General features: G+C 55.0%; 1 protein-coding gene across 1 annotated transcript; it reads right to left on the reverse strand.

Moving 5' to 3' along the window:
• Positions 1-312: 312 nt before the first annotated feature.
• On the reverse strand, positions 313-26,703 carry LAPTM5 (lysosomal protein transmembrane 5). Its single transcript, XM_003356262.6, has 8 exons — positions 26,549-26,703; positions 10,452-10,545; positions 9,482-9,558; positions 7,763-7,897; positions 6,720-6,842; positions 5,568-5,663; positions 3,027-3,119; positions 313-1,747 (listed from the first exon to the last, which is right to left on the reverse strand). Exons 1-8 carry the CDS (start codon positions 26,633-26,635, stop codon positions 1,658-1,660), a joined length of 795 nt encoding a protein of 264 aa, XP_003356310.1. The 5' UTR covers positions 26,636-26,703; the 3' UTR covers positions 313-1,657.
• Between the last annotated feature and the right edge of the window lie 221 nt (positions 26,704-26,924).

The raw sequence follows: 26,924 nt of genomic DNA on the forward strand, positions 1-26,924 counted from the left end.
GGTAACTGGAGGCTAGTGTGACCCACTGTAGTCACCCCAGTGCCCAGCGCAGGACCTGGCCCCTGGGGGTGCTGTCCAGATGAGTGGGGTTGGTGACTTATCTGTGAGGTATCAGGGTGCTGACAGGGCCCATGATTTGGGATCAGAAACCACATTAGATCATGACAGTTCCTAACTGGACATGGTCCCTGTGAGTTGCTAGACTAAACACACAGGGGTGTGTGTGTGTGTGTGTGTGTGTGTGTGGCGATAGAGGTTGGGCTCCCAGCCCTGCCTACGTGTCATATTTTTAGGAACCACATCAGCCAGAGAGAAGCGTGTTGCTGCTTTATTGAAACTTCCTCCCCATCACACAAAGCAATGACACAAGGGGTGTTGGTGGGGAGCCCCTTGCACAGCCCTCTCCCTCTGTCCCCCCTCACAGACCCCAGAGAACCTGCCTCTGTGGCCTTACTCTGCCTTTGGGTCAGCACCCTTGGGAATCCCGGCCCCCTCAGGAAAGCAGGTGAAAGAGGGGGTGCGGGGACCAAAATTTTCCCTACATCCACCACCAGCATAAGTCCCCGGGGTGGGGTCTGCGCCAGCAAAGGGTTTGCCTTGTTCTGACTGAACTAACCTGTGGATTTAGTCCCACAAATGGAGTTGCCTGATTTCAAGGCTGAATTTCTGCCGGACCACAAGCATCAGGCAGAACTGGGTCCCCTGTCACGGCACTGGTGGTGGATGGGTTGGCCTGCGGGATGGGCTAACAGCTCCTTACTAGAGACAACCTTGGTTGAGGAGACCCCTTTCATGGAACCCATTCCATTGCTATGTGGCCACTCTGGCCACGTGTGACTGGTGGTTGATGATGACAACTCTTTGGCAAAACTATTATGTGTTCGAAGGGACTGTTTGATGACCGAAACAACAGTTAATTTCCTGATACTAGCTCTGGAATGCCAGTGTGGCAACTGTCTGACTTGAATTTTCATTTGAAGGAACCATTATTCAGGACTCAGAAGTACTGAATTGACCAGAGTACGCAGCTGGTTATTGGATTCGATTGAACCGAATAGTTTGGGGATGAACTTGATTTTTTTTTAATTATTGGATGTTATCGCTCTTCTCAATTAACTGATGGTTGGCTGACGTAATCACTGTTAAGCGAGCTATTAGAAGAAACTGGATACAGGCATTTGGCGGGGAGGGCTAATTGATGGTGTCTTGACCAAATTGCTCTGTGAGTTGACAACTGTTTACAAACCAACGCCACGGACTTTGGTGTTCGACCAAATTATTTTCACTGAACTGACACGTGTGTCTTTTATTTATCAGCCACTTGGTAAAACTGGGTGAGTTGAGAGCTGTCTAACCAAACTCACTGACTTTAGAATGACCAGTCATTTAAACCGATATCAGAGCTGATCAAAAGAAGCCGAGTGCTGTGGGACTGAATTTTTGAGCGACCCAAGGAGTCATTCAGCCTAAAGGGGTTGACCCAATTGTGAGCATCTCCCAGGCCCGGCAGGAAAAGCAGGCCAGCGAGGGGGACACAAGCGGATTGTCCTGAAGGCAGCCAGGTGGTTCACCCAGGCCACAGGGGCCACCAAAGCGAAGAAGCGGATTGCAAGTCAGCTCCGCCCTTCCCAGCACCAGGGCTGGGGCCTGGCGTGCGTCATGCCTCTGAGTATGGGGGTGGCGCTGGGCCCCCTTCTGGAATCTTGTACGGCAGAGACACAGCTTCCTCATAAGATGGCAGGACCACCTGGGAGAAACAGAGGGATGAGAGCTAAGAATTGACCAGATGGGACCACCATCCCAGCTAGCGTCGAGGGACTCCAACCCCGGGCTCTGGCAAAATGCTGCTGCCAATGATGACTAGATGCCCAGGGTACTGACTACATGCTAAGCATTGCAGGCACAGGTGGAGTTTCTGTCCCTGTAGCGGACAGACTTGCCTCTGCCTGTTCAGCAGCAAGGCCACTTGTTTCGTTAATGACTCACCATTTTCCCCAGGAAAACATTCTCAGTTCGTGGGCTTTCAAAGGAATTTGCCCCATCCTTCGGATCCAGGGTGGGGGATGAGGGGTGAACCTGTGACCTGGGGTTCATTCGAAGTAGAATTTCATCCCCCCAGCTATTGTCATTGGTTTAGGGTTAGGCTTGTGACCCAGCCTGGCCCCATCAGACATGCTCCTGGGATGTCTCTCTTTCTGCTGGGGTTGCTGAAAGGGTGGGATAGCCACTTAGGGATTTGGGCAGCTATTTTGCCACCATGAGGAAAGGGCTGCCTGAAAATGGAGCCAACACTGAGAAAAGTCAAGAGATAGAGACAATGAGATCAGGACCAGATATCAAGCCTCAGCCAGACCTATATTGGACGTTCAAATTCTGTAAGCTATTACATTCCCTTTTTTTTTAACAGAAGTGAGACTGGGTTTCTGATGCTCACAGCCCCAGAAAAGTCTTGACTAATGCACTTCTGTCTTACAGATGAGGAAAGAGAGTCTCCAGTGATTTAAACCAGCTGCACTATTCCCATCACTTCTCCAATCAGCTGCTTCTAAGTGCACTTCATCCCTCTGCCTTGAAGGCCACTTCCCCTTTCCCAGTTAGCTTGTATCAGCTGACTGTCCAAGAATCACTTCCTCCGGGAAGCCTTCCCTGATACCTCCAATGAAGCCAAGGGCCTCCTCGGTGCTCCTGTTGCCCCTGTGCTTCGCACCGAGTTGTAATCAGTTCTCCGTGTTGGGATCCGCTCTAGACTATCCTCTCCTCTAGAACAGAGTGGCTGCTTAGTTTCCTCTGCATCCCACTGGTCGGATATGGGGCCAAGAAAGAGTAAGAGGCAGAAAACGTTTCATACGGGCATGAATGAATCCCAGGCAATCGGAGTGGGAAGAGAGCTTCACATTTCTTCTGGTCGAACCCTCATCTTACAAAAAGAGAAACTGAGGCCAAGCGACAGAGAGAGAGACCTGCCCTAAACGATACACTGAGTGGCAGAGCTGGGATATGACACCCCCTCCCCCAAGCAGGCTCACCTTCGGCAGCATCTTGGAGCCACTCCTCTCCTCGGCCGAGTTCATGTACTTGATGAATCTGTAGCATCGCCACACACACTTGAACATGTAGATCTGGAAAAAAGGCCCAGATCAGGCTACGCTTTTTTTTATCCCCGTCCCTTTTTTTAGGGCTGCACTCACGGCATATGGAGGTTCCCAGGCTAGGGGTCTAATTGGAGCTGTCGCTGCCAGCCTACACCACAGCCACAGCCACAGCAACACCAGATCCAAGCTGCATCTGTGACCTACACCACAGCTCACAGCAACACTGGATCCTTAACCCACTGAGCAAGGCCAGGGAACCAACCCACAACCTCATGGCTCCTAGTCAGATTCATTTTGGCTGTGCCATGATGGGAACTCCCGCTTCTTTTGTTTTTAATGCATTCTTTTTCTCATAGCATCTTCCATCATGGTCTATCCCGAGAGACTGGATATGTTCCCTGTGCTGTACCGTAGGACCTCATTGCTTGTGCATTTGAGATGGGATCGTTTACATAGGCTACGCTTTGTGATCCTTCTCCTCGCTGCCCCAGCAGGCCTGGGACATAGGCTGGGCACTTCCTGGAGAGCCCCAGCTCACCTGAAAAGGCAGCTGTTGCTGCTGAGACTCCTCCTCTGGTTGGACAGGCCTCACCTGCCAGTCTCAGGTATCCCAGGTGTTTCCCTTCTCACTGCCCCACAGACTCAGCCCAGCAAGGGGCTTGGGGGAGGTCTCCGAGCCACCCTCTCAGCCTCCCTGGCAAGAGTCCTGCAGATCCTGCCTCGCCACCTGCCCGGGGCCGGAAGTTCCCCACCTTCTGAGGTGGCCCCACCCATCTTGAGACAGAGCCGTCAGTGGGAAAGGTTTTTCTTCGAAACTGCTTATGATATGTTGTTTTTTAAGGCAGAGTACCAGTGTCTGAGGTAGTACCCAGGTTGATACATGCAGAATAATTATACGTATGGATGTATAAATCTGTTAGATGATGCGAGCAGCTGCTCTCTCTTAGCAACTAATGTCAGAATTGGGGCGATTTCCACAGCGGAAGTGACGTCCCCAGGGCTGAGTTCAAGGAATAAAGCCAATAAGTCTCTCTGCCCCCAGACTACTTCCTAAGGAAGGGGAGCAGGTTCTGCACGTGGAAGGTTTTATGGAGCCCCATGGTGACTCCAAGGGAGTGGCAATAAATAAGATGAAGTATGAAGGGCCAGGGAAAAGCGAGCAGGTGTAAGGTGGCCGAGAAGCAGAGTTAGAGGGACCCCGAGAGACACCCCCGCCCAGTTCAGTGAAGATAAAGGCTAGGAGATGGATGGGAGGCGGAGTTGTGTGGTGGGATCTGGGCAGAGGGTGTGATGTAAACCCCCGCCTCAGTCCCCCCAAGACTTCAGGCACGTTCTCACTGTGCATCACTGACACACTTGTGCGAGGTCGGTCCTTTGAGGAAGGGTTCAAAGGAGTGAAGCTGTTTTCAAGTCGGCCTCAGTAAGAGCAGGTGCTCAGGGCCTCAGATGAAAGGAGGCAGTGACATCTGGTTACACCACCCACACACAAAGAGGGGGCAGAAAGGCACCCAGCTATCAGAGGGGGCTGTTCTCTAGAAGGTGGTGGACGGTCGGCTGATCGTCTTCTTTCTGCTCATCTGTAGTTTCTAAATTTCTACAGTGACAGTATGTTACTTTCACAATCTGAAAAGAACACTTTTTAAAGCCTCCCTTCTCTTGAGTCGACATCAGCCTCCCTGTGGCTTCCGGCCACAGGTTCCCGTTGTGGCTTCTAGAACCCCCATGAGAGTCCTTCGGGTACTTGGAGACAGTGATCACCTTCCCCCCCTGAGTCATTGCTTTCCCAAAGCCGAATTGCCCTGGTTTCCTGGACTTCTGCAGATGGCGGGGTTTCTTGCCTCTTCGCCCTCCTGGTGTGCTGCTCTTAAGACACGCCTATCTGTAATCATCTCCCCAAGAACTGAGACCTGAAACAGGACTCTATCCACAGGGCCTGACCACCCCCAAGAAGAATAAAACCAACCCCCTCCCTCCTTCTCATCCCTCCTTCTCATCCCCAAACCTCTAGTAATGTGACCTCAGGACCTATCTACATTTTGGTGCCCGAATCACATCAAACTGGATGTGAGCAAAGCAGGACTTAGGATGTCCCTTTCACAGATGAGCCCCGAGGCCCAAAAAGAAGGGACTTGAAAACCAACCACACGGCTAGTGAGCGGAGAGCCGTGGAATTCAAACCCAGGTCTTTCCGAATCTAATTCCAGATTAGCTCCTCCTTCCCCCGCATCAGGGTCTCTCTGAGTCGCGCAGTAAGCCCCAGACACCTGAACACAAGTGGGTCTTTGCAGATCCACTTGCTCTACATGGGCTGTCCCCGAGGATCCCATTCGGGGTCAGAGGAGCAGGTGTGGGGAGAGCTGGAGATTGGAACCAAAAGCAGGGAGAGGTCTCTTCGTCCTAAGAGTCCAGCATGGATGACCCCGGGACAGCACTGCCTCCCCACCCCTCCCAGAGCCGTGCGCAGGGACCACTCACCTTCAGGATGAGGACCGTGATGAAGGCGACGGAGAAGATGACCATCATCTTGACGAACTGGCTGTGAGCCACACCCTCCTGGCTGGGGAGGTAATTCTGCAACAGATGCGGGGGCTGCGTCAGGCTTCCTACCATCAGCCCCATCTGACAGGTGAGCACGCCAAGGGAGGCAGACACAGCCGATGCCCGTGCAGGTGACCCTTACCTGGCTGGCGCCCCCATCCCCCTGCAGGCAATAGGCCACACCCATGTCCTTCGAGGGAGGACAGTCTTGACTGATGGGACCATCTCACCCTGAAACATCTGGGAGGTGTGCCCCCCCCCTGCCCCCAGGGGCAGCTGCTCACAAGCAGGACTGGTTGATGGAAAGTTCCTGCTCCCATGGGACAACCTCTGTTTGCAAATATGTGCACACACCCTGGGACACTCCTCCCTCGAGCGTTAGCCAGACTTAGAGCCTCACTTCTCACAAACAATAGGATGTGGCAGAGGTGACTGTGACCTCGGAGACCACATGGCCATTTCCTCCTTGCTCTGTCTTGGAGACTCACTGGGGGAAGGCCAGCAGCCATGACTGCTCAAGGATGCCTGAGCAGCCTAAGCAAAGGCACGCAGGGTGGGGAACTGAAGTCACCCCAGTAAAAGCCAGCTTGGAAGGGGATCCTTCAGACCTTGTCAAGCCCTCAGCGTCTGCAGCTCCAGCCCCAACTTGGGTGTGATCCCAAGAGGGACTCTGAGTCTGAACAACCCAGCCGAGCCACACCCAAATTCCTGACCCTCAGAAACTACCTGACATAACAATTGTCTATTGTTTTAAGTCACTGTGTTTGGGGTTCACATGTTAGACTGCAGTGAAAAACTAGCACCATTTCTGTGACACAGTTCACACTCCAGGGAGCCCTCTGGGATCCAGCAGGGCTCCTCCGCAAGCCACGTGTCTGCCTGGCTTCTTCCTTTTATCTAACCTGTTCCCTCGCTCTTTTCGCTCTTTTCGAGTTTCTTCCTAAGAGCTCTCATTCAGTAAATCATTCACACAAGAATACTTCTCTACTTTTAGAGAAGCCAGCCTGAGCACTGAGGCCCAGAGAGGGGAAGCGACTCACTCAAGGACACACAGGCAGCAACAGGAATGAACCCTCAGCCCGGACTCACCATGTGGTTCATGGACTTGAAGTTGAGATAGGTGGGCACTTCCATGTAGGAGCTGCAGAGGGTCAAGATGCTCAGGCAGAAGTCCAACAGCTGCAGTGTCATCAGTGGGACCTTGGAGGGGCTCTTTGGAAAAAGAAGACCGACCAGCAAATCAGCCCCGACCTAGAGGCCCCAGTACCAGGGGGCACACAGTGGACCCTCAACTTAAGAGACTATCAGCTCGGAGTTCCCATCATGGCACACTGGTTAACAAACCTGACTAACATCCATGAGGACGTGGGTTTGGTCCCTGGCCTTGCTCAGTGGGTTAGGGATCTGGCGTTGCCATGAGCTGTGGTATAGGTCACAGACATGGCTCGGATCCTGCGTTGCTGTGGCTCAGGCGTAGGCCGGCAGCTGCAGCTCCAATTCAACCCCTAGCCTGGGAACCTCCATATGCCGCAGGTGCAGCCCTAAAAAGATTAAAAAAAAAAAAAAAGACCGTCAACCAGAAATGACGCTGACTCTCTGGCCCCTGGTTCCCAGAAAGAAATGGACGCCCATTTCTCAGACATTCACACCTTGGATGGGTGGCAGAGCCAGGATCAGAACCAGGGTCTCCTGATTCCCAACCCAGGGCTGTCTGTGACCCAGCTCCTCGGTCTCTTTAAGGACCACAGTAAGGAGAAGTGTGAAAAGCAACCTTGGGGAGCCTCGTCCCTGACTGGCACCAGCCATCATGGGCAATGCCACCAAGGATGCTTGCCATTTTTACCTTCCTTTCTTCAGGGTGCTTACAAAGGAGGGACAAAGCAGGGGCTGGGGCAGAAACAGGGCACGTGAAACAGGAACTACGGTGTAAGTTCACATGCGGCTGGCCGTGGTTCTGTGCTTACCACATGCTGAGCACCCATCTCAGACACATTTTACAGGAAGAAACGTGGGGTGATTTGCAGGGACTCGGGACATGCTCAAGCTCCGCAACTAGAAGGGGGCCCTGGGGGGGTCCCTCCTCCCCCGGCCCCCGGCTGGTTGTGGGACATGGGAGGGGCCCAGGTACTCACAGCCCGGCTGCTGCTCCTGGAGGCGAATTTGAGGTAGGCTGGTAGCTCAATGTAGGAGCCCAGCAGGGTGAGCAGGCACAGGAGGAAGTCCATGATTTGCAGCGATAGGAAGGGCAGCAGGTACCTCTCTCGATTCTGAAAGGCAGGCGGACCACAGTCAGGGGTTGCCAGCCCCAGGCTGCCCCGAGCAGCCGATGTCCCCACACGGCGCCCCCGAGCTGGCAGCTCCCTCCCTCCTGGGGAACTCCGTGACTCTCCCAAATCATCTGCCTGGCTTGGCTGAAGTCACCCCACAGCCAAGGGTCGAGGTCACCCACGTGCCTTCCTCCGAGGGAGGCTCTGGGCATGGGGAGAAGGTAAGACCCCAGAAACCGTCCCCATTTATAGAGATCAGGGCTCCAGGGCTCAGGGACCAGGGTTTCACTCAACTCGCTCTTAAGAACCCACCGAGGAAGGACTTTGTGTCCATTTTACAGATGAAGGAATCAGAGAAGGCTTCCTGGAAGTGGGGGCACGGGGACTAGAGCTAGAAAGAAGCAGGTGGGAAAGGGGAGGGTATTGGAGGCAGAAGGGCCAGCAAGAGCCACGGCCCAGAGATGGAAAAAACGTGTGCCGCTTTAACAGAGGGACCTTCCTCCGTATAGCCCTCCCCAGGGAGGTTCTGTCAAGAGCCCCTGGGAGGCTGAGGCTCAAGTCCCTCTCCTCCAACCGAAAGCAAGTGGCCACTGTGACCAGGATGCTTGCGTAGGAACCCACAGTTGGGGACAAAATCGCAGAAAGGGTGGTTTCGTGGTTTCTCATGTGGTTGTCTAAAATAACTCAGGAGGCAGCCCAGGCAGCCCAGACTGAATCTCAGAGCCTTAGGGACGCCCTGACCCATCGTCCTCACGGGACACCTTGTGTTTCTGAGCAGCACCTGGGAACCAAGATGAAGTCCCTCCTGGGGTGCGGTGCTGCCAAGAGACTGGCATGAGCTTGGGAGTGATCACTGGCATCTCAGGCTAGATGGAGACACGGCAAACCAGCCCCCAAACGCCACCCCAGCCTGCTGGCCCGGGGAGTGCCAGACCACTGTCCGCCCGGGGAGGACCCTCTTCCCGGGGCCCGCTCCCGTGGCTGTGTGGCCAGGCCCTGGCTTCCTGCCCCCCCTCCCCCCACCCCGAGGCTAAGGGCCAGATGGGTTCCTCTTTGCAAGAGGCTGAGCCACATCCACTAGCAGGACAGAACTGATCTGGACACCCCTACACCCTCCCTCTGCTTTGGCTCCTCTCACTGATTACAAAACCCACGGCTTTCTCCCCCTCCCCACACCTCAAAGGACCCTTCCTTCTTCCTCTGCCAAAATGCCCTATGGCCATTTGCAGTTCAAAAGGAGGTGAGTCACCAGGTGTGAGTGATTAGCTGCCAGGCCTGGGTGGGCACCCACACTGACCCCTTTTTCCCCACCCCTGGGGACGGGGTGGGGGGGGGCAGTGTATTTTCACAAGGAACTGAAGCCTCCAGCTCAAGGGGTCTGGGGTGGCAAAGAGGCTTCTAAAAAGTAAGTGGGAAGATTTCTAGGGTGCGAGTAGCGTCTCCCAAAATAACCACCTCCCACCCACTTGGCAGCCAGTGCTACTGACCCAGGGGGTGGGACTAGAAGGGGACAGGAGGGCAGCTGGGGTTCCTTGCTGGCCCCCAGGTCCTGGCTCCCCTTCCCCTCCCCGACCAGGCCCTCACCTTGACCACACCGATCAGCAGGCTCAAGCTGATGACAAAGAGCATGGTGATGAGCAGGAAGCTGGAGATGAGTTCCGCTGAAAGACAAAGACAGCAGTGAGGGGCCCAGCAGGGCCCCCAGGAACCCTGCCTATGGTTCCGAGGGCCATACTTTGGGAACCACCCATGCGGGCGCTCCAACAGTGAACAAGAAAGCCCGGGCCCTGACTTCCTGCAGTTCTCAGTCTTGAGGGGCTACCACACAGCGAACCAAACATTTCAGGTAACACAGAATGGTGTAACAGAGGGTGTGGTGTGGGAGGGTGGCCTCGGGTCTGCTTTAACTGGCGTGAGGTCGGGGAAGGCCTTTGAGAAGGTGGCCTGTGAGCCAAGGGGCCTGGAGTCCAGGCAGAGGCCCCCAGACAGGGCCCAGCTCAGTGTGGTCGGGGCAGCTGGAGGCGGGGAGCGAGCAGGAGCTTGGAGGGAGCTGCGAGGCGTGGGAGATGCGGCTGGAGAGGTCAGCCAGGAATGGAGCTCACTTTGAGGATTTTCTTTTTTTTTTTTTTTTTTTTAATGGCCATATCCAAGGCATCTGCAAATCCCAAGGCCAGGGACTGAATCCGAGCCACAACTGTAGTAACGCCGGATCCTTAATCCACTGCCCCTGGCCTCACCTCTGCAGCAACCAGAGAAGCTGCAGTTAGAGTCTTAACCCACTGCACCACAGCAGAAGGGAGTTTCGATTTTATTCTGTGTGACATGGGCAGTCACTGGCAGGTGTAAGCAGGAGAGTCCCGCTGTCATCTAAGCGAGGCAGCTTTGCAAAGTGCCATCCTATCTGTTTTCACACCTGGAGACCTCGGCGTGGACAGGTGGAATATCTCCATTTGCAGATGTCAAAAAGGACAAGCAGCAGGGCTTGTCTGCCATGACCAGTGCCCCGGACCCGACCCAACCCCACCCACCCGACCTTCAGTGTCCCTGGACATACCAATCCTGAGATAGCCCGACTTCGAGAACTTGCAGGAAGCCTTGCCGTGGGCCACTTCCACTGAGTGCTCAATGAACAGCAATACACTCATGATCTGGGGGCAGAGCAGAGCATCAGTCACCGGGGGGCAGCACAGCTCCGCCACCGACCCCTCCCACCCCCACGTGTCCGGTCAGGGCCTGCGAACAGGGATCTTGGAGGAGACAGATGCCCGCTGAGTGGAGCATCCTGGATAAAACACGGCCTGTACAGACAGACACCATAAATTCAGAGTCCTCCTTCTTCCTCCTCCCAGCGGTGTGAGCTTGGGCAAGTTACTTGACCTCTCTGTGCCTTGGTTTCCCCATCAGTAAAATGAGGATAATACTGAGAGCTACCTAAGGAGGCTAACGTGTGGAGAGTAAAAGAGAACATTCCAGGACAGCACCTAGAACCACAGCCAGTTCTTGGTAAAGCAGTAACCGTGATTCCTGAAAGTCAGGTTTGAGGAAGTTGGGGGACCGAGGGCTCTCACCAATGTCTGGGCCCCTCCTCTGCACTTCTTTTTGTAATGACAGGCCCTGGGAATCATGGAAACTTAGTCACAGCCTCTGAGAATCACAGAACTTCAAGTTCTTGGAATCATCACCCCAGGCCTGGGAGCACCTGTGAATCCCAGGGTGCTTTGGTCAACCCCAGCCCCCATGGCCCCTCGGTCTCACCATAAGCAAAATAGAAATAATGATATACCTGCCTCATAGGGTTGTGCTGGGGCCAGATGGTGTAATTCATTTCAAGTGCCTGACACATAGTAAGCGTTCAATTTATGCTATTATTATTGTTATTGTTCCCTCGGGACTATAGGTTCTGGAGGAAGAAGGACTGTGTCTCTCTTATTCTCTGCTCTAGCCATTGTATTTGATGGATGGATGGATGGATGGATGGATGGATGGATGGATGGATGAACAAACCCCATCCCCTTAGGGAACTCTTGCTAAGAATGATGGAGAAGCGGCAAATCTGATGAGCATGAGTGTTGCTCTGGCCCAGGCAACAGCTAAAGGATAGCCACAAGACTGCAGTTTGAAAGGACCCTGGAGGTCACCTTGCCCGTGCATTTTAGCATCCAATGCAAGAATTCTGTGCCAGGAAGCCCCTACTTAAATGCTTCCAACCACAGGGAACTCGCAATTTTCTGTGTGCCTGTGTCCTTACAGGAAGCCTTCTACTCACACATACATACACACATATTCCAGGCACCATCTGCCCATGCTGAGAATAAGACTATCTCCTCCCTTGTAGTGGATGCTCTACCTCTATTAATATGGCCAAAATTTACATTGGCTTTCTAGGTGGCCCTAGTAATTGATGCTCAGTCAATAAGCAACTAGACACCCACCATCTGTTTCCCCCTTGCTGATTATGTGGGGTTTTTTTAGCTCAGACATAGGTTTCAATTTGTCTTCCTGCCATATTACATCCTGTTCACGGGGGCAGAAAGACTGCTGAGGAGCTGGGCTCCAGATTCAGGCAGAGATAGTTTGAATGCCTTGGACAAGTCACTTTACTTCGTCTGGAAACTGGCAATCCCTGGATTTATAAAATGATAAATTGCATTGTATTGGCAAGCACGGAGCCTGGAGCCTGGCAGTGGGTGCTCAACAAGTCTAGTCGGCTTTTGAACTTACGTGCGGCAGTCAAGCGGTACCACGAGGAGGGCACCAGGGGCCTGACAGTGAGCTTGCTCAAGCTGCCCCCTCTACTTGGTGCAGAGGAAACCAAAAAGGCTTAGTTTCACCAGGAGGGTGGAAAGCAGCTCAGAGCAGAAGGCAAATGTGTGGAGGCTCTGGCTGGTACCCACAGGAAACGGCTCTAAGAGAGAAAAGCGGCTTCCTGGTGCTCTAAAGACTGGGCCTCCACCCCCTCCCCTCCCAGTGTCCCTTGTAATGCAGGAAGGAGAAAGGGAGCCAGATGATGTGCCAGCCCAGGACAGAACAGGGCACCCCGAAGATGGTGAGCCTGGGGGCTCCCAGGAGTGCGCCGGCAGAGCGCAGATGAGACAGCTGAGCTTAGAAAAGCATGCCTATCTATGAGCCGAGGGACAAGAGGGCTTTTGAAGTCCAAAGAGTCCAGGATTGTCTGAGATCTAGAACTAAGCTCAGAATCAGATAACCCCAACCTCCATTTGCTAGAAAGAGCCTCTACGCTCTTATTTTACACGTGCCTTCTGCTTGTTTTCTCAGCTCAGAGAGGTTTGATGGCTCACCGAAGGACACACAGCCAGTTGGGAACAAATGGAGACTAGAGTCCCAGTGTCCCAGGGCTGTCCTGATGCCCTCCCACACGCTCCAGTCCCCAAGTCGCCTCAGAGTCCTGCTCGCCTCAACCCGAGGGCTCCAATAGTTTGATCGTGTACCTGCATCAACAAAACCTTTGGAATACACGACTCTCTAATTCTTTATTTCCAAATCATATGTAAGTGCCTCTGTCTTGATTTGTCATGAGCACCATAAAACAGACACAAGCAGGAGTTCCCATTGTGGCTCAGTGGTCAACGAATCTGACTAGGAACCATGAGATTGCAGGTTCGATCCCCGGCCTTGCTCAGTGGGTTAACGATCCGGCGTTGCTGTGAGCTGTGGTGTAGGTCGCAGATGCGGCTCAGATCCCGTGTTGCTGTGGCTCTGGCGTAGGCTGGCGGCTACAGCTCCAATTAGACCCCTAGCCTGGGAACCTCCATATGCCACGGGAGCGGCCCAAGAAATGGCAAAAAGACAAAAAAAAAAAAAAAAAAAAACAGACACAAGCAAAAAATCCAGAAAGGAATAAAGAACATGACCGAAAAACCTAGACATTCTAATATCGTCATCCTGAGGCCCCCGTGGTCACCTTAGGCATCACCCCACTTTGGAGACCAGAGATAACCCACAAATCACAACCCAGATTCTCAATTCTGACCCTTAACATCCTTCACGGCCCTGCCACCATGCTTGCCATCCTGCCATTAGCTTCCCAACCCCCCACTCCCCGCCCCGACTATCCTGGGACCCCAGGAAGGGGAAAGAAGAGGAGGAACAGTTGCATGCCAGTTGCCCAGCTGCATGCCAGGTACAGCACCCACATTGTCCCAATGCCCTTCCAAACCCAGCAAAGGGAATGTTCTTAATACTCCCAGCCCCATTTCACAGATGAGAAAAGTGAGGCTCTGAGAGGTCCAGGAATTTGTCCAAGGCCTCCAGCTGGTCATCTGTAGGGCCAGGATTCAAACCCAGGCCAGCAGACCCTAGGTCTGCTTCTCCTCCCCTCTCCACTGTGCTCCCAGCAGGTCCCAGCCTCTGGGCTCTGCCTGAGGTCTGCCCCCCTCCCCCACTCTCACGTGGGTGCCCGCAGAGTCAGGGGCACACCTCCTCTTCCCTCTGCCCTCTCCCCAACCTCCCGCAGCTTGCACAAGAAGCAGCAGTAGACACTAGAAGACTTTCCAATTCTATAAAAAAAAAAAAAAAAAAAAAAAAAACCTGTAGTTTAAACCAGGCTCATCCTTTATTCCATTTCACCTTCTCAACCATCCTGTAGGCAGTGGGAGTAATTCTGACCCCATTTGCCAGACAGGAACACTGAGGCTCCCAGCAGGCAGGAACCAGCCCCAGGTCACAGAGCAGAGCAACCTCAGAGTCTCAGACCCTCACTGGCCCCTAACCTTCAAAGGGAGACACCTGTCCCCAGGAGAAAGATAACCGTCTCGGGCTCCCTAGGAAATGGGATAGAGAGGAATTGACATTTATTGTGTACCTACTGTGTGCTCAGACCTGTACATATGGGCTTGCGCCACAATCTCCCAACACCCTGCAAGAGAGGCAACACTTTTATAGATGAGGAAATGGAGGCTCAGAAAGGATTTGCCCGCTCTGTGTCATGTGGCCTGGCTGGGATGCGAACCCTGTCACCTGGGCTCCCGGGGTCCAGGCTCTGCTCAGGGCGGAGTGATTGCCCTGGGGCCTGGCCTCTAGTCTCAGCCACCCTCCCCCGGCAGCCCACCCCCAGCCCTGGGTGCCTGCAGCTCAGGGGACAGCAGCTGGGGCCTGAGTGGCCTCCACCACGGCCTCACAGCTGTGTAACGCAGGTCACGTCCAGGCTCCTCCCCGGACAATGCAGAGAGTCACCACCGTTCGCGCCTAGGCTGCCAAACACTCATCAGAAGGCCCTCATTGCTCCACCCAAGTCCCCAGGCAAGAGGAGTTCCCTCATGGCTCAGTGGGTTAAGGATCCCGTGTTGTCACTGCTGTGGCTCTGGTTACAGCAGTGGCGCAGGTTCGATCCCTGGCGTGGGAACTTCAATATGCCACAGGTGCAGCCAAGCAAGACAAAATGAAACAAAACAAAACAAGTCCCCAACCAGGAGCTGTCTGTAGTTCCAGAAAGTACCTGGCTTACCTATAACCTAAGCTGGGAGAGGCTAGGAGACCCCAAGAGTTAGATTTTCCCAGGCCCTCAGCTCCCCATCAGCCCCCTCATTTCCACCTAGACTTGGAGCTGCCCTCTCCCTGAGCTCCGAGGGCCCGCCCGGCCCTGACTCATGCCCTCCTGGGACAGGGACCGGGCAGGGCTTCCCTCCTCCCACCACGCCCGGACAGACAGACAGACAGCATTCACTCGCCCACGCTTTCCTCCCTCACAGCGTTTTCTCACTCGCTCTTCCTTAAGTCCCCCTGGTGAGACTGTGTGGTTAAGAGCTGGGGAGCTGGAGTCAAGCGGTCCTGGCCCCAGCCCCAGCTCTGTGCCCTTGAGCAAGCCACTAACCTCTCTGATCCTCAGTGTCTTTGCCTGGGAAAAAAGGAGATAATACAAGGACCTGCCTTGTAGGATTACTATCAGGTCAAATGGCAGACGAGCTCAGTGCCTGGCATACAGCAGGCACTCGTCAGTGTGCACTGTTGGGAAGGTATACACTTGCTCTCTCCGTGGTTAATCTGGCAAGCACGCTCTGAGCATACACTGCCTCCAGGCCCTGGCTGGAAAAGCCACAGACCCTGGCCTCAGGTGTCAGAGTCCCCAGGGGAACAGGGTGCGGGACCAGTGTGCTCCAAGCCACGACATGGGACATGCAGGCGGCTCAGAGTCCTGATGAGGAGGTGACCCCCGCTGTCTGGAAAACTCAGGGAGGCTTTCACCAATGGGTAAAGCTTGACCACGGCATTGAAGGCTAAGTAGGAGTTTTGCAGCAGAGGAGAGAGAAAAACATTTGCGAAGACGGACCATCGTGCGTAGAGGCCGGGAGGCTGGCAGTGCAGATCCAGGAAACTCGGGGGCCAAAACAGCCTCTTCCCTGAGCAAGGGGATGTCACCGGTGGGGAGGTAAAGCCCAGAGAGAGGCAGTGACCAACCACACAGAAAGACTGTTGCAGAGCCAGGATCAGCCTCATGCCACACCAAGGGCGAGACCGCACCAGCCCTGGCCACGCTCGGCCCTCCCCACGGCCACCTCCACTCTCCATTCCCCTTTCTCACCTCTTTCTGCTATTTCTCCCTGCTTTCAGTTCCCATTTCCATCCCCACCCCGTGTCTCTTCTTTCTCAATAACAAACACAACTTCCCTAAGCCGAGTGATGAGGGAAGTGGCCAGGAGAATTTCTACTTGTTTCTCTGGTGTCTCTGAGAAGCACCCAACAGCCTGTGCTGAAATAAAGGGGGAGAATTGGGGGTGGGCGGTGGGGGAATGGGAGCACCGTTGAATATGGCCGTGGCCACGATGGCGATGGTGCCGCACCTGAACGGGGCAGAAGCCACGTGGGTCAGGTGGGACTGGCAATGCTGACAGTGCTGGGAGGTAGGGGCTGGCTGTCCTGTTTGGCATGGTGGTGACAGTTGTGATCCTATGGGCAGTGAGAATAGAGGTGATGGTGGCTACGGCGGAGTAGTGGGGATGGGGGTAACCACGGGCATGCTGGGTGGTAATGAACGGCCATGGCCGTATGGCCATGGTGCTGCTGCTGATGTCAGTGGCAGTGGTGGCAGCAGGATACGAAGGTGACAATGAAGATCATGGCGATGGTGGTGGTGACACCAGCGTGCATGTCTCTGGGGTTCAAACACCCGCTCCCTGGCCAAGAAGCACAGGACCTTCCAGGAGCGTAAGACCCACATCTCATAAGCAGGGTGGCAGAGACCTGCCCTCTGAGCTTTGAGAGGGCAAAAGTCACAGAGAGACCCATTGCTCAGTGAGCACCTACTATGTGCCAGCTGAAAGGCAGGGGCCCTCCTGTCTGTTAACTCCATTGACTCCTGCTCACAGGTCTGGGCGGTCAGGACTGTCCGCCCCTTTCATGTGAGGAGAACGGGGCCTGTGTGTGACGTGGCCACGGTGGCACAAGGAGTCAGGCCCAGGCTTGTCCTCAACCCTCTGCCACAGAGGGGACACCCGCTTGCGCAATGGGAAACGGGTCCCCAGTGCACAGCCCTTCCTGCTGCTCTCCCCTCCCACGGCTGCTCTGCCCTCTCCCCCGACACCTTGGGCTCCAGTGGCCTAGGGACTCAAGTGCCCCGGTACTCAGACCCCTGATCATCACCATCATCCCCCCTCCCTGAAGCTCAGTCCCCTCTCCATCTCCCACCCTCTCCCCACCCCGGGGAGGCCCCCTGGGGTTGTCTGGCAGGAGGATGGGAGAAAAGAACCAGATATGTCAGCGACCGACTGAAGGAAGCTCCCCTCCCCCAACCCTACCCCACACTTCCTGTCACAGCTTATCGGGGAGCCGCCAGGTGGGGGCCATTCCCCTGCCCCTGCAGCACAATCTCCCCAGCCACCACCCCCCTCCAAGCCAGCCCAGATACCTTCGCGACACCCCACCCCCACCCCCAGAGGCTCACCTCCCTGGGAGCCTGGCTGTGGCTCTGCTGTCCTCCCTCCCACCCCTACCCCTCCTTTTAACTGTCCTCCCACCCACCCTGCCAGCCTCCTCCACTTCTCTGTGCTTCAGTTTCCTCATCTGTAGAATAGACAGAAGGAGCCAACAAGGTGACATGTGTCTGCTACCAAAGATGACAATTCAGAAAGATCAAGTGACCCTCAGAAGCCGAGGCCGTTTGTAACAGCCCGCACTCCCCCAATACAACAGGCAAATACATCTCGATACATTCGTGCCATGACATACCACACAGCACGTGGGCAATGAGCTGGATACACACAGCCACTCGGAGGAAGCTCGCGAACATGATGCCGAGAGAAAGAAAAAGCGTGCGCTGTGTAATTCCAGGATGGCTCGTGTTGCAAGAAGTCAGTTGAGTGGGCTGGCAGGGGGCCCCTGGGGGCTGGTCCCATCCTATTTCTTAATCTGGGCTCTGGTACCTGAATGTCGACTTTGAAAAGTTCATCAAGATGTGCACGGATGTAAATTACACATCAATAAAAGGTTTACAAAAGTGAAATAAAATCGAGATCGGCTGCCACCCACTCCGTGTCAGGCCCTGGGGATTACAAAGATGAACCAGGCCAGGCCAAGCCCTGGGCGAGCCTTCCAGGCCCCGGACCAGACAGCACAGCTCACAGCAGGTGTAGTGAAAGCTGCCCTGGAATGGGGGTAATGCTGGGAGCCCAGCATCCAGAAACAGAGGTTCCAGGAAGGCTTCCAAGAAGGGGTTAAGCCTTAAACTAGATTTCTCCCAAAGAGCAGTGGGAAGGGTGTTCCAGGCAGAGGGAACAGCAGGAGAGAAAGCAAAAGAGGGTGAGAGGCATTCAGGAAAATGCAAGAAGCTTCTCTTGGAGAACGGTGTCTTGGGCTCACCATGTGCCAGGCACAAAGTAGGTCCCCAGGAAATGGTAGCTGCCGGGTGGCTGGGCCACTGGTGGGATGCACGAGACACTGGGAGGACCTGTGGCCACTGGTGGGATGCACGAGACACTGGGAGGGCTGTGACTACAGGGTTTGCAGGGATGGGAGAAAGAGCCGTGCGGGTGGAAGGGACAGCTCGTGCCAAGGCTGGGAGCTGGCAGAGGACACGGTTCAGACGGCGGGCGCTGATGTTCGTCACCCTACAGTGCAGGAAGTGCCAGGAAAGGAGCACTATACAGGGAGCGGCTAGCTCTGGCCTGGCGTCTGAATGCCAGTGTGTTATCCTCGGAGCCCCCACATGTGACAGCCCAACAAGGCCTGCCCTTTGCCCTCTGCCCTTTGACCTTTCAGACTTGCCATTATGAAAGAAGATAGGACGGCAAGCCTTTCCCTGAAGGAACAGGCACTAAGGGGGATATTGTTTCAGGGAATCCCAGTGGTTTTTGCCATTCTTGGGGGGCGGAGTGTCATCCCTCATGGGCACCATCTGGGGGCTCCAAGTCAGCCTCCAGGCCTGGTCCATGCTCCCATCATCCTCCACGTCCTGAGGATCTGGAGAAGGACCCCGCCCCTCCTAAACTATCCTCATAAAACTTTGGTTCCTTATTTCCCTTCTGGGCAGAGGCCCCCGTGTGATCAGTGTTACTATGACTGGAGCATTTAGGAGAGGCGGGTCTTCTGAACACAAACACACACTCTCACCCCGTCCTCACCTCAGCCTCACAAGGCAACTGACAGGTACGGTTCCCATTCCCGCCCCGCCTTTTGCAGGTGAAATTGAGATTGCATCTTTGCATGTGGGCTTCATGTTTCTAAGAACAAGGCTCCCCAGATATTACGGTCGGACCCCACCCCGTGGCTGCCAAGAAGCCTGCCCCCTCCCCGACGACTGCCAGGGCCAGGGGCGGAGCCTGGGCCACCCGCAAGCAGGACACCTGGATGCTTGATCTTTATCTTCCACAGGCCACCAGGTCAGCTGTCTGAGACTCATTTTCCTTTTCTGTCACAGGGGGGCCGGCCCAGGAGCAGCTACCATTTGTGGGGCACTCGCCGGGCGCCAGATCTGTCTCCCCCTGCCCTGCTTTGAGTCTCTGACTCTGTGGGTCATGGTGATGGGCCCCTCGTTGACAGGGGAGGAAACCGAGGCTCGAGAAGGGGAGGGAGGCACCGGGTCTGCAGCAGGGCTGGAATCGGGGAGCTGGGGCCGTCGCTCTGCACAGCGCCCTGCTCTGCTTCCTGCTTCACTAGGGGTTCTGTGCACACCCTCCCCATCCCCTGGTTGGGTGGGGTCCCCTGGGAGACCAATGCAGGCCTCAGAGTGAGCTCAGAGCAAAGGCCTGGTTCCAGGCTGCTGCCCTGGGCTCAAAATAAAAGCCTCACTTCCTGGGGGGCTCTGGGCCAGGGTGGTGATCAAGAACCTTGGCACACCCAGGCTCTGCTCTCCAGCTACGGGGCCCCAGCCCCGGCACCAGGGAGGACATTTCCCCCCGCCCCACCGCCCCAGATAGTGCCTCCCTCAGCAGTGGGTCCCTTTGACCAAGGTGACCTCCACAGCTGGAACCACCACTCACCACCTGCCATTCCCAGAAGCCCCTTCGCCTTCCCTTGGGCTCGGGAACCAGGAAGGAGGGCGAGGTTAAGGCCCAGCCTGCAGTCTGGCCTGTCCTGGCCCATCTCACCCACGTGACTGGCCACCATCACTCGGCCCACCATGCCTGCTGCAGCAGGAAAGGCCCAACTTTGCCCCAGAAATCCCTGCGTGCTGCTCCCCATCGGCCCAGTGGGTCCAGCGGCCTCCTCAAGGGCCTCCAACATTTTATAAGCTAGAAGGCAGGGTGCATACCCCAGAGATGGCGAGCACGACTCAGTTCCTGCCAGGACACTGGGCTGTGGCGCTGGTGAGATTCCCTAGTTCCTACCCACCAGCACCCCCCTCCCTCCAGGCAAGGCATATGGCATCAGTGGCCCAGATCAAGGCCTCTCTGCCCCACATGGGGGCATCAGGCATGAAGGCAGAGGTTCCAACAGACGACCTAACAGTTGGGGCCTATTTTTAGGCCCCCAAACAGATGAGTTCTCAAAAGGGGCGTGGCCTCTGTGATCACATCCCACAGCCCACCCTGGGTACCCGCCTGCCAGGCCCCCTCTCCACAGGAGCCACATCAGCTCAATACCTCAAAATGGTCACCCTTGAGACAGGGACCACTGGCCCCATTTCACAGATGAGGAAACTGAGGCCCAGACAGCAAAGGCACCTGCCTGCTCCAAATCACAATGTGAGTGCGTGATGGGAGCCAGGTCTGTGATCTGTTCGATCCCAACGTGGAGCAGAGAGAGAGGAGCTGCAGGAATTCTGAGGAGGGCAAGCAGGAGGGCTTCCTGGAAGAGGAAGCTTCCTTAGAGCTGGTCCATAAAGAAGAAATGAAGACCGGGTGAGAGAAGGACCTCTCAAACAGAATGATCACCCCTGGGCTGCAGGCAAATAAAGAATTCATCTATTCACCCTCTGGCTCACCCCACTCGCCCCCTGCGTGCTGGTAGCTGGCAGCCTGGAGCAAAGTCCTGCCCCACCTCCCTGTGTGACCTGGAGCAAGTCAGGGATGCTCCTGGACCTCTCTTCCCGTATTCGTAAAATGAGAGCATTGGGCCAAGCAGAGAATCACCCTTTTACCATGAAGCCTGAAAGAAGCAAGAGATTCCATCCCGTCTTACACTTGCTGACCAGTCTAGCCTCCCCCACCCACCTCCTGACGGTCCCTCCCTCGACCTCAGCTGGACAGACATCTCAGTGCTTCAGAGCATCCCCTGGCCTCTCCTACCTCCAAGCCTTTGCTCGTGCTCCTCCCTCTGCCCGCTACCCGTTTCCAAGTGAAGCCCTGCTCATCCTTAGCACTCAAGCCTCCTTCCAGAAACCTTTCCTGAATCCCCAGCCTCCACCCCAGGGCTGGGCGAAAGCCCCGGTAAAAAGCCAGCATTGTCATCCATCAAGGCCATTATCACGGTTTTTCCTTGGCAGGTTGGAACCCCTAGAGGGCAGAGGCCATGCATGAGTCAGGCTGGTAGGCTGGCCTGGGGCTGGGCACAGAAAAGACACGTTTGGGAATGAATCCTCATTCACGAGAGACTCCTTTAAATACGAGGGTCGCTTTCCGTTTTATTTTCCAATTTAGAAAGTAGTATGTTTGAGCAACTAAATAACGCCTGGTTGGATGACAACCCCGAGTATAAAATAAATTCCCGTGAGTCCCTGTAGATACAAATAAATGATTTCTTTCTATAGTAAATGAAGAGAGCAGACAGATCTGCTGTGAGGAATTCCAAATATTCCAAACATCGAGTAGCTACTCTGCCGCACCGTCAAGATCAGGGGAGCAGAGCTCCTTAACTGTGGGCTGGTGTAGCGACTTTCTTCCCCCCCCCCCCCCCGGGGCGGGGGGAAACAGTACAAGGAAGAGAGAAGGGAAACAGCCACTTTTCAGTGGAGAAACCTGACAAGCACGACCTCCGCCAGGTAAGGAAAGTCAGCATCGACAGCGATCAGACACCTGGGAAGCCCACGCCCTCGTAGGACGGGGCAGAGAAGGGCACTTGACTGCTTGCCTCCCTGAACACGTTGCCCGTGTCTATCCACAAGAACACCACCAGCCAAGGACTATTTGACAAAAATGCGAACCTGGGTGGGATCCTGGGACAGAAGAAAGGACAGGCAGGGAGCGCTGAGGAAAGGTGAGTAAAGTGGGGATTCGTTACTAATAGTCTATCCATGGAGACTCATCAATAGATGACAAACGCGCCACACTAGTAAAATGTTAAAGTTGGGGAACCCAGGGGTGAGGTGGACAGGACCAGGGGTGCTGTATTGGCCATTTTTTTGTACATCCAAAACCTTTCTACAATCAAATGTTTATTTTAAAAAGTAATACATGCTCACTGAACCAAATACGGAGCATACACAGAAAAGGAGAAAAAAAAAATTAGAGCACTCGCAACCTATCACCGAGAAACAAGCCACGGCTTGCACCAGTCTCATTTCCTCCTGGCCTTGTTTTGGCGATGCCTGTTGCTACAGGGTTGAAATCACCGCGGCTGTAAGCTTTTTATCAGACAACGCGTTTGTAATGGAATTCCCAGCACCGTGGAGAGGAGAGGCCAGGGAGGGAGATCTCTCTGGGCAAAAAGGCTTTCCAGGGTCCCTGTGTTCTGCCATTAACTTAGGACAGACATGCTTTGGGTTGCCAGCCAAGCCAGGACCAAAGAGGCCAATTTTTTTTTTTTTTTAAGGTAAACACCTTTATGTAAGACTGTTGGAAAATGAGGTGTTGCAGACATTCAGAGTTGGTCCACAAGCAGTCCTAGCACATACCGGGCCCTGTTCACCTCGCTGCACTGCCGCATTCCTCCCCATAGGAAAACTTCCCCATAGCGTCCAATACTTTCATATTTTAATAACCTATCATCATCATGTCCTTTAAATTCCTTTTTACAGCTCATCACGCTACATGCATGAAAAACATTTACCAGGCTGATGGGTGTTCCCTCTGTGCTATATTTTAACTTCTTATAGTTTCAATGTCAGTATATACTATAAAGAGCTTATATTCTCAAAGAGGCCTATTGAAGAAAGTTCTCTGACTCCCTCATGCAAGGCTGGGTCAGAAATCATTCGTGGAATTCCCTTGGTGGCTCAGCGGTTAAGGAACCCGACTAGGATCCATGAGGATGCAGGTTCAATCCCTGACCTCGCTCAGTCCATTAAGGATCCAGCGTGGCCGTGAGCTGTGGTGTAGGTCGCGGACGTGGCTCGGATCCTGAGTGGCTGTGGCTGTGGCATAGGCTGGTAGCTGCAGCTGCAACTCAACTCCAGGAATCCCCTATAGAAACCCGGCGGCGGCGGCGGTGGGGGGGGGGGCGGTCCTGAGGCAGGCCCTCCAGCCGTCGGATGCCAAGGTCCTCCAGTAATAACGCCCTGACAGCTCAGTGGAGCACAGTCTCCAGCTGCCAAGGGCCCAAATTAACCCTCCCCAGAGGGGCCCATTCCACGAATAGCTCTCGCCGTCACCCATGACTGGCTCCAGATGACGACCTTTCTGGGTAATCAACACATCTGGATGGCAGCTTCTCCTTTTCCATGCAGATGTTCCAGGCCCTGACAGCACACCTGCCACCGGACTGCTAGCCGCACCCCCCCCCCCCGCCCCTGCCCTTTCTGGGAAGGCCTCTCACCAAGGGGGCAGGAGGACCATCCCACACCAGAATCAATCAAGAAGCTCTGTCTGGATACGACATGACTGTGCAGGCCAGTCGAACAGTTTCCAGAATTTTCCTCCGTTCTGTGGCTTTCTGCCCTAGAAGACCCCATGGCTCCCCATGACTCACACTAAAGACAGTGGTTCTCCATGAGGTTGCACATTCAATCTCTGGCCTCGCTCAGTGGGTTAGGGATCTGGTGTGGCCATGAGCTGTGGTGTAGGCCGGCAGCTGTAGCTCCGACAAGACTCCTAGCCTAGGAACCTTCATATGCTGCAGGTGCGGCCCTAAAAAGTCAAAAGTCAAAAGCCAAAAAAAAAAAAAAAAAAAACCAGTGGTTCTCAACTGGGAGCGGTTTTGCCCTCCAGGGGATACTTGCAATGTCTGGAGATATTTTTAGTTATTGCCGCTCAGGGGTGCTACTGGCCCTCTTGTAGAGAAAGGCTGGGGATGCTGGTCAGCATCCTCCAGTGTCCAGCTCAGTCCCCACAACAAAGAATTCTCCAGCCCCAAATATTGCTTAGTGTAAAGGTCCAGACTCTTGAGCTAATCACTCCAAGCCCTTCCCACCTCCTGCTCCCCAAGTGGAAGTCTCTGAGTGGGGTCCCCAGCACAAGCTACTATCCTCAGCCTCCACACCTAGCCCTCTCCCATCCATACTGCCCACAGCCAACTCTGTGCCTCTGCCAGTGGCACCTCCTCCAAGAAGGCTTCCATGATCACTTGCCCACACATTCTCCAGCTCTGTGGGCAAGCCCTGATGTCCCTTAACCATGTAGAGGGAAGGACCTCAGACAGCATGACCAAAAAGAAAGCTCAAGAGTCACAGAGTCTGGGGTTTGCAGGGCAGCCTCTGGGCCCAGCAGCCTGCATTTGGCTTGATCCGCACAAGCATTTCTTTTTGACCTCGAATCAGTCACCAACATGGAAACAACAGAAATTGTGACATAAAAGCCTGCGTTTCCTGTTTCTCCAAATGTCAGAAGAACAGCTGCTGGGGCCCACATTCCTCCATGGCAACAATCAACGGAAACAGAGAGCAGCCGCCAGCAGAGACCCGGACCAGACTCCCCAGCTCACCATGCGTCCATCTGCCCTACTATGCCCACTTCTATGAGCTGCTGGGGCCCCAGCGGCATGGGTATCTGAGACCTCTGAGCCAGTCCACGAGCCCTTGCCTGTCATCCTATAAAGGAAAGACAGGAGTTCCTGTCATGGCTCAGTGGTTAACGAATCCGACTAGGAACCATGAGACTGAGGGTTTGATCCCTGACCTCCATCAGTGGGTTAAGGATCCGGCATTGCCGTGAGCTGTGGTGTAGGTCGCAGGCGCGGCTCGGATCCCATGTTGCTGTGGCTCTGGTGTAGACTGGCAGCTACAGCTCCAATTAGACCCCTAGCCTGGGAACCTCCGTATGCCACAGGAGCGGCCCTAGAAAAGGCAAAAAGACAAAAAATAAAAAATAAATAAAAAAGAAAGACAGAGGCCCAAGGGAGCCTCTTGTACAAAGTCACATAGGCAGTTAATGGCACAACCACAATAGGGACCCAGGGGCCCGCATCCTATGGGGACACCCCTGCTTGCTACCCTGCACTTCCAAAAATGTTACACAAGCTTGAAGAGGCCCCAGGGACAGCCAAGAGCCTGGGCACAGCCAAGGTGCCATTTACGTCTTCCGGGATCATTCTTGCACTGGCAGAAGTTAAACAGAGCAACCTCTGAGCTCCGCCCCAAACCAGGGCCCTGAGGTCTGACAGCTGACTTACAGGTGTGCTGGCAGCAGGCTCCGCGTCTGGGGCAGTCCTAGTAATAAAATACTCAACTACCTGTCAAGCTCTGCTACGTGCCTTGCATATATTTACTCCCTTGATCCTCACAGTGACCAAAGATGCATTATTAGTCTCGGGCCCATTTTTTTAGATGACAAACTGACATTCAGAGAGGTTAAGTAAGCAGCCAGAGGCTGCACAGCTAGGAAGGGATGAGGCCAGGATTTGGCACACAGGAATCTAGATCCAGAGACTGTGCACTGAGCCCTGAATAGCCCCAGCCCTCTGCAGGCTGGGGTCTAGCCACAGCCCTGCCTGCTCAGCCTGTGACAGGAAGCAGATGCAGCCAGGTCTGAGCAGTTTACAACAGCCCACCGAAGCAGGCCGGATTTAGGCTAATTTTGAGGAAGCCCTTCCAGGCTCATAAAAGAACTGTTAACCACAGGCCCTGAGTCACCCTGGGAGGGAGGCACAGGGTTGGGGGCTGGGGAGCAGGGGAACTGGGTGTGGCTCGAAGTCATGGAGTGGGGGATGGGTCTGGGCAAAGCAGAACAGAGACCCCAACCTTCAGGCACCAAGACAAAGGGGGAGCCTCCAGCCCCAGGGTCATTCTGAGTTAATGACACAGACTCCAAACCTGCCTGTGCACACCAGCCTCCAAAAGAGACCCGCTGGGCCCATTCCCCTAGGCTGGCCCCCCAGGACCTCGGGCCCGTCAAGTCACCCTGCTCGTCCATGCAAGATGGAGCTGTCTTTGGTGGGGAGGAGGCTTGTCCCAGAAGCTGGAAGCCGAGAGGACTCTGCCCTCTCCCGCCTCTCTAGAAGCACAAAGGGGAGAGTCCTTCTCGTCCCTTCCAGCAGCCCAGGCCCCAGGGGAAGGGGGGAAGCCAGGGCCTGTGACCTGACCCCATATCCTGGCTACGATCCCAGCCTGCGTTTCTCCCAAGATTTCTGGCTCCCAAAGCACTTTCACATCTGCTGCTCCGTCTGTACCTGGAAGACTTCACAGCTGTCCCTTTGCACCGAGGCCCAAACGGAGCCTCAGAGAGGACCCGAACTTGCATTCATTCGCTTAGAATAAGGACCCCCTCCTCCCGCCGCTGCTCGCTTCGCCCGCTGCCGCTGGGCCCCCTTCCCTCTTCTGACAGAGTGGGAGGCCGAGGCCCAGAGCTGGGAAGGGCTTTGTCCAGGGTTCCACGAAGAGGGGGTCCTCCCATTGGAGGGGTGCTGCTCTCACAAGCACACCGGCTGTCCCCCAGCTGCCCACACACTCACCACATGGTAGACGGCCAGAGCAGTGGTGGCGATGCGGACATTGAAGCAGCAGCAGGTCTGGCGGGTGGCGGCCGTGCGGGTGCTCATGGTGCCACCTCCCCTCCTCGAGGCGCTGGCAGGGAAGGAGTTGGGCGCCTGGAGCAGGGCAGAAAAGGGGAAGCCGCCGGCTGCCTTCCTCACTTCCTTCCTGCCCTTCAGACAGGCAGGGGCAAAGGCGTCACAGCTGGGGCGGGGCAGCAGGGAAGGGCCCCATCGAGCATGACAGGCGGCCCCTGCCACTTTGGGGAGGGGCTCCACCAGGGAGGGCAGACCCTCGCACCATCAGTGCCTACCACGTGCCAGGGCTGGCGGGTAAGGGGTTATATACAGGACACTC

This window comes from Sus scrofa, chromosome 6 (assembly GCF_054392235.1).
Source record: "Sus scrofa isolate SSC_HxYL_T2T_F1_AM1 chromosome 6, Sscrofa_HxYL_maternal_Yorkshire_Landrace_v2.0, whole genome shotgun sequence".
Taxonomy (NCBI): domain Eukaryota; kingdom Metazoa; phylum Chordata; class Mammalia; order Artiodactyla; family Suidae; genus Sus; species Sus scrofa.

Excerpts from the sequence above, each read along its gene's own strand:
- LAPTM5 (XM_003356262.6), bottom strand. The coding sequence starts at position 26,635 with ATGAGCACCCGCACGGCCGCCACCCGCCAGACCTGCTGCTGCTTCAAT. Across the intron at positions 5,664-6,719 it reads TCAAGTCCATGAACCACATG|AATTACCTCCCCAGCCAGGA; the intron begins GTGAGTCCGGGC and ends CATCTGTTGCAG. Across the intron at positions 3,120-5,567 it reads TCACGGTCCTCATCCTGAAG|ATCTACATGTTCAAGTGTGT; the intron begins GTGAGTGGTCCC and ends CCTTTTTTCCAG.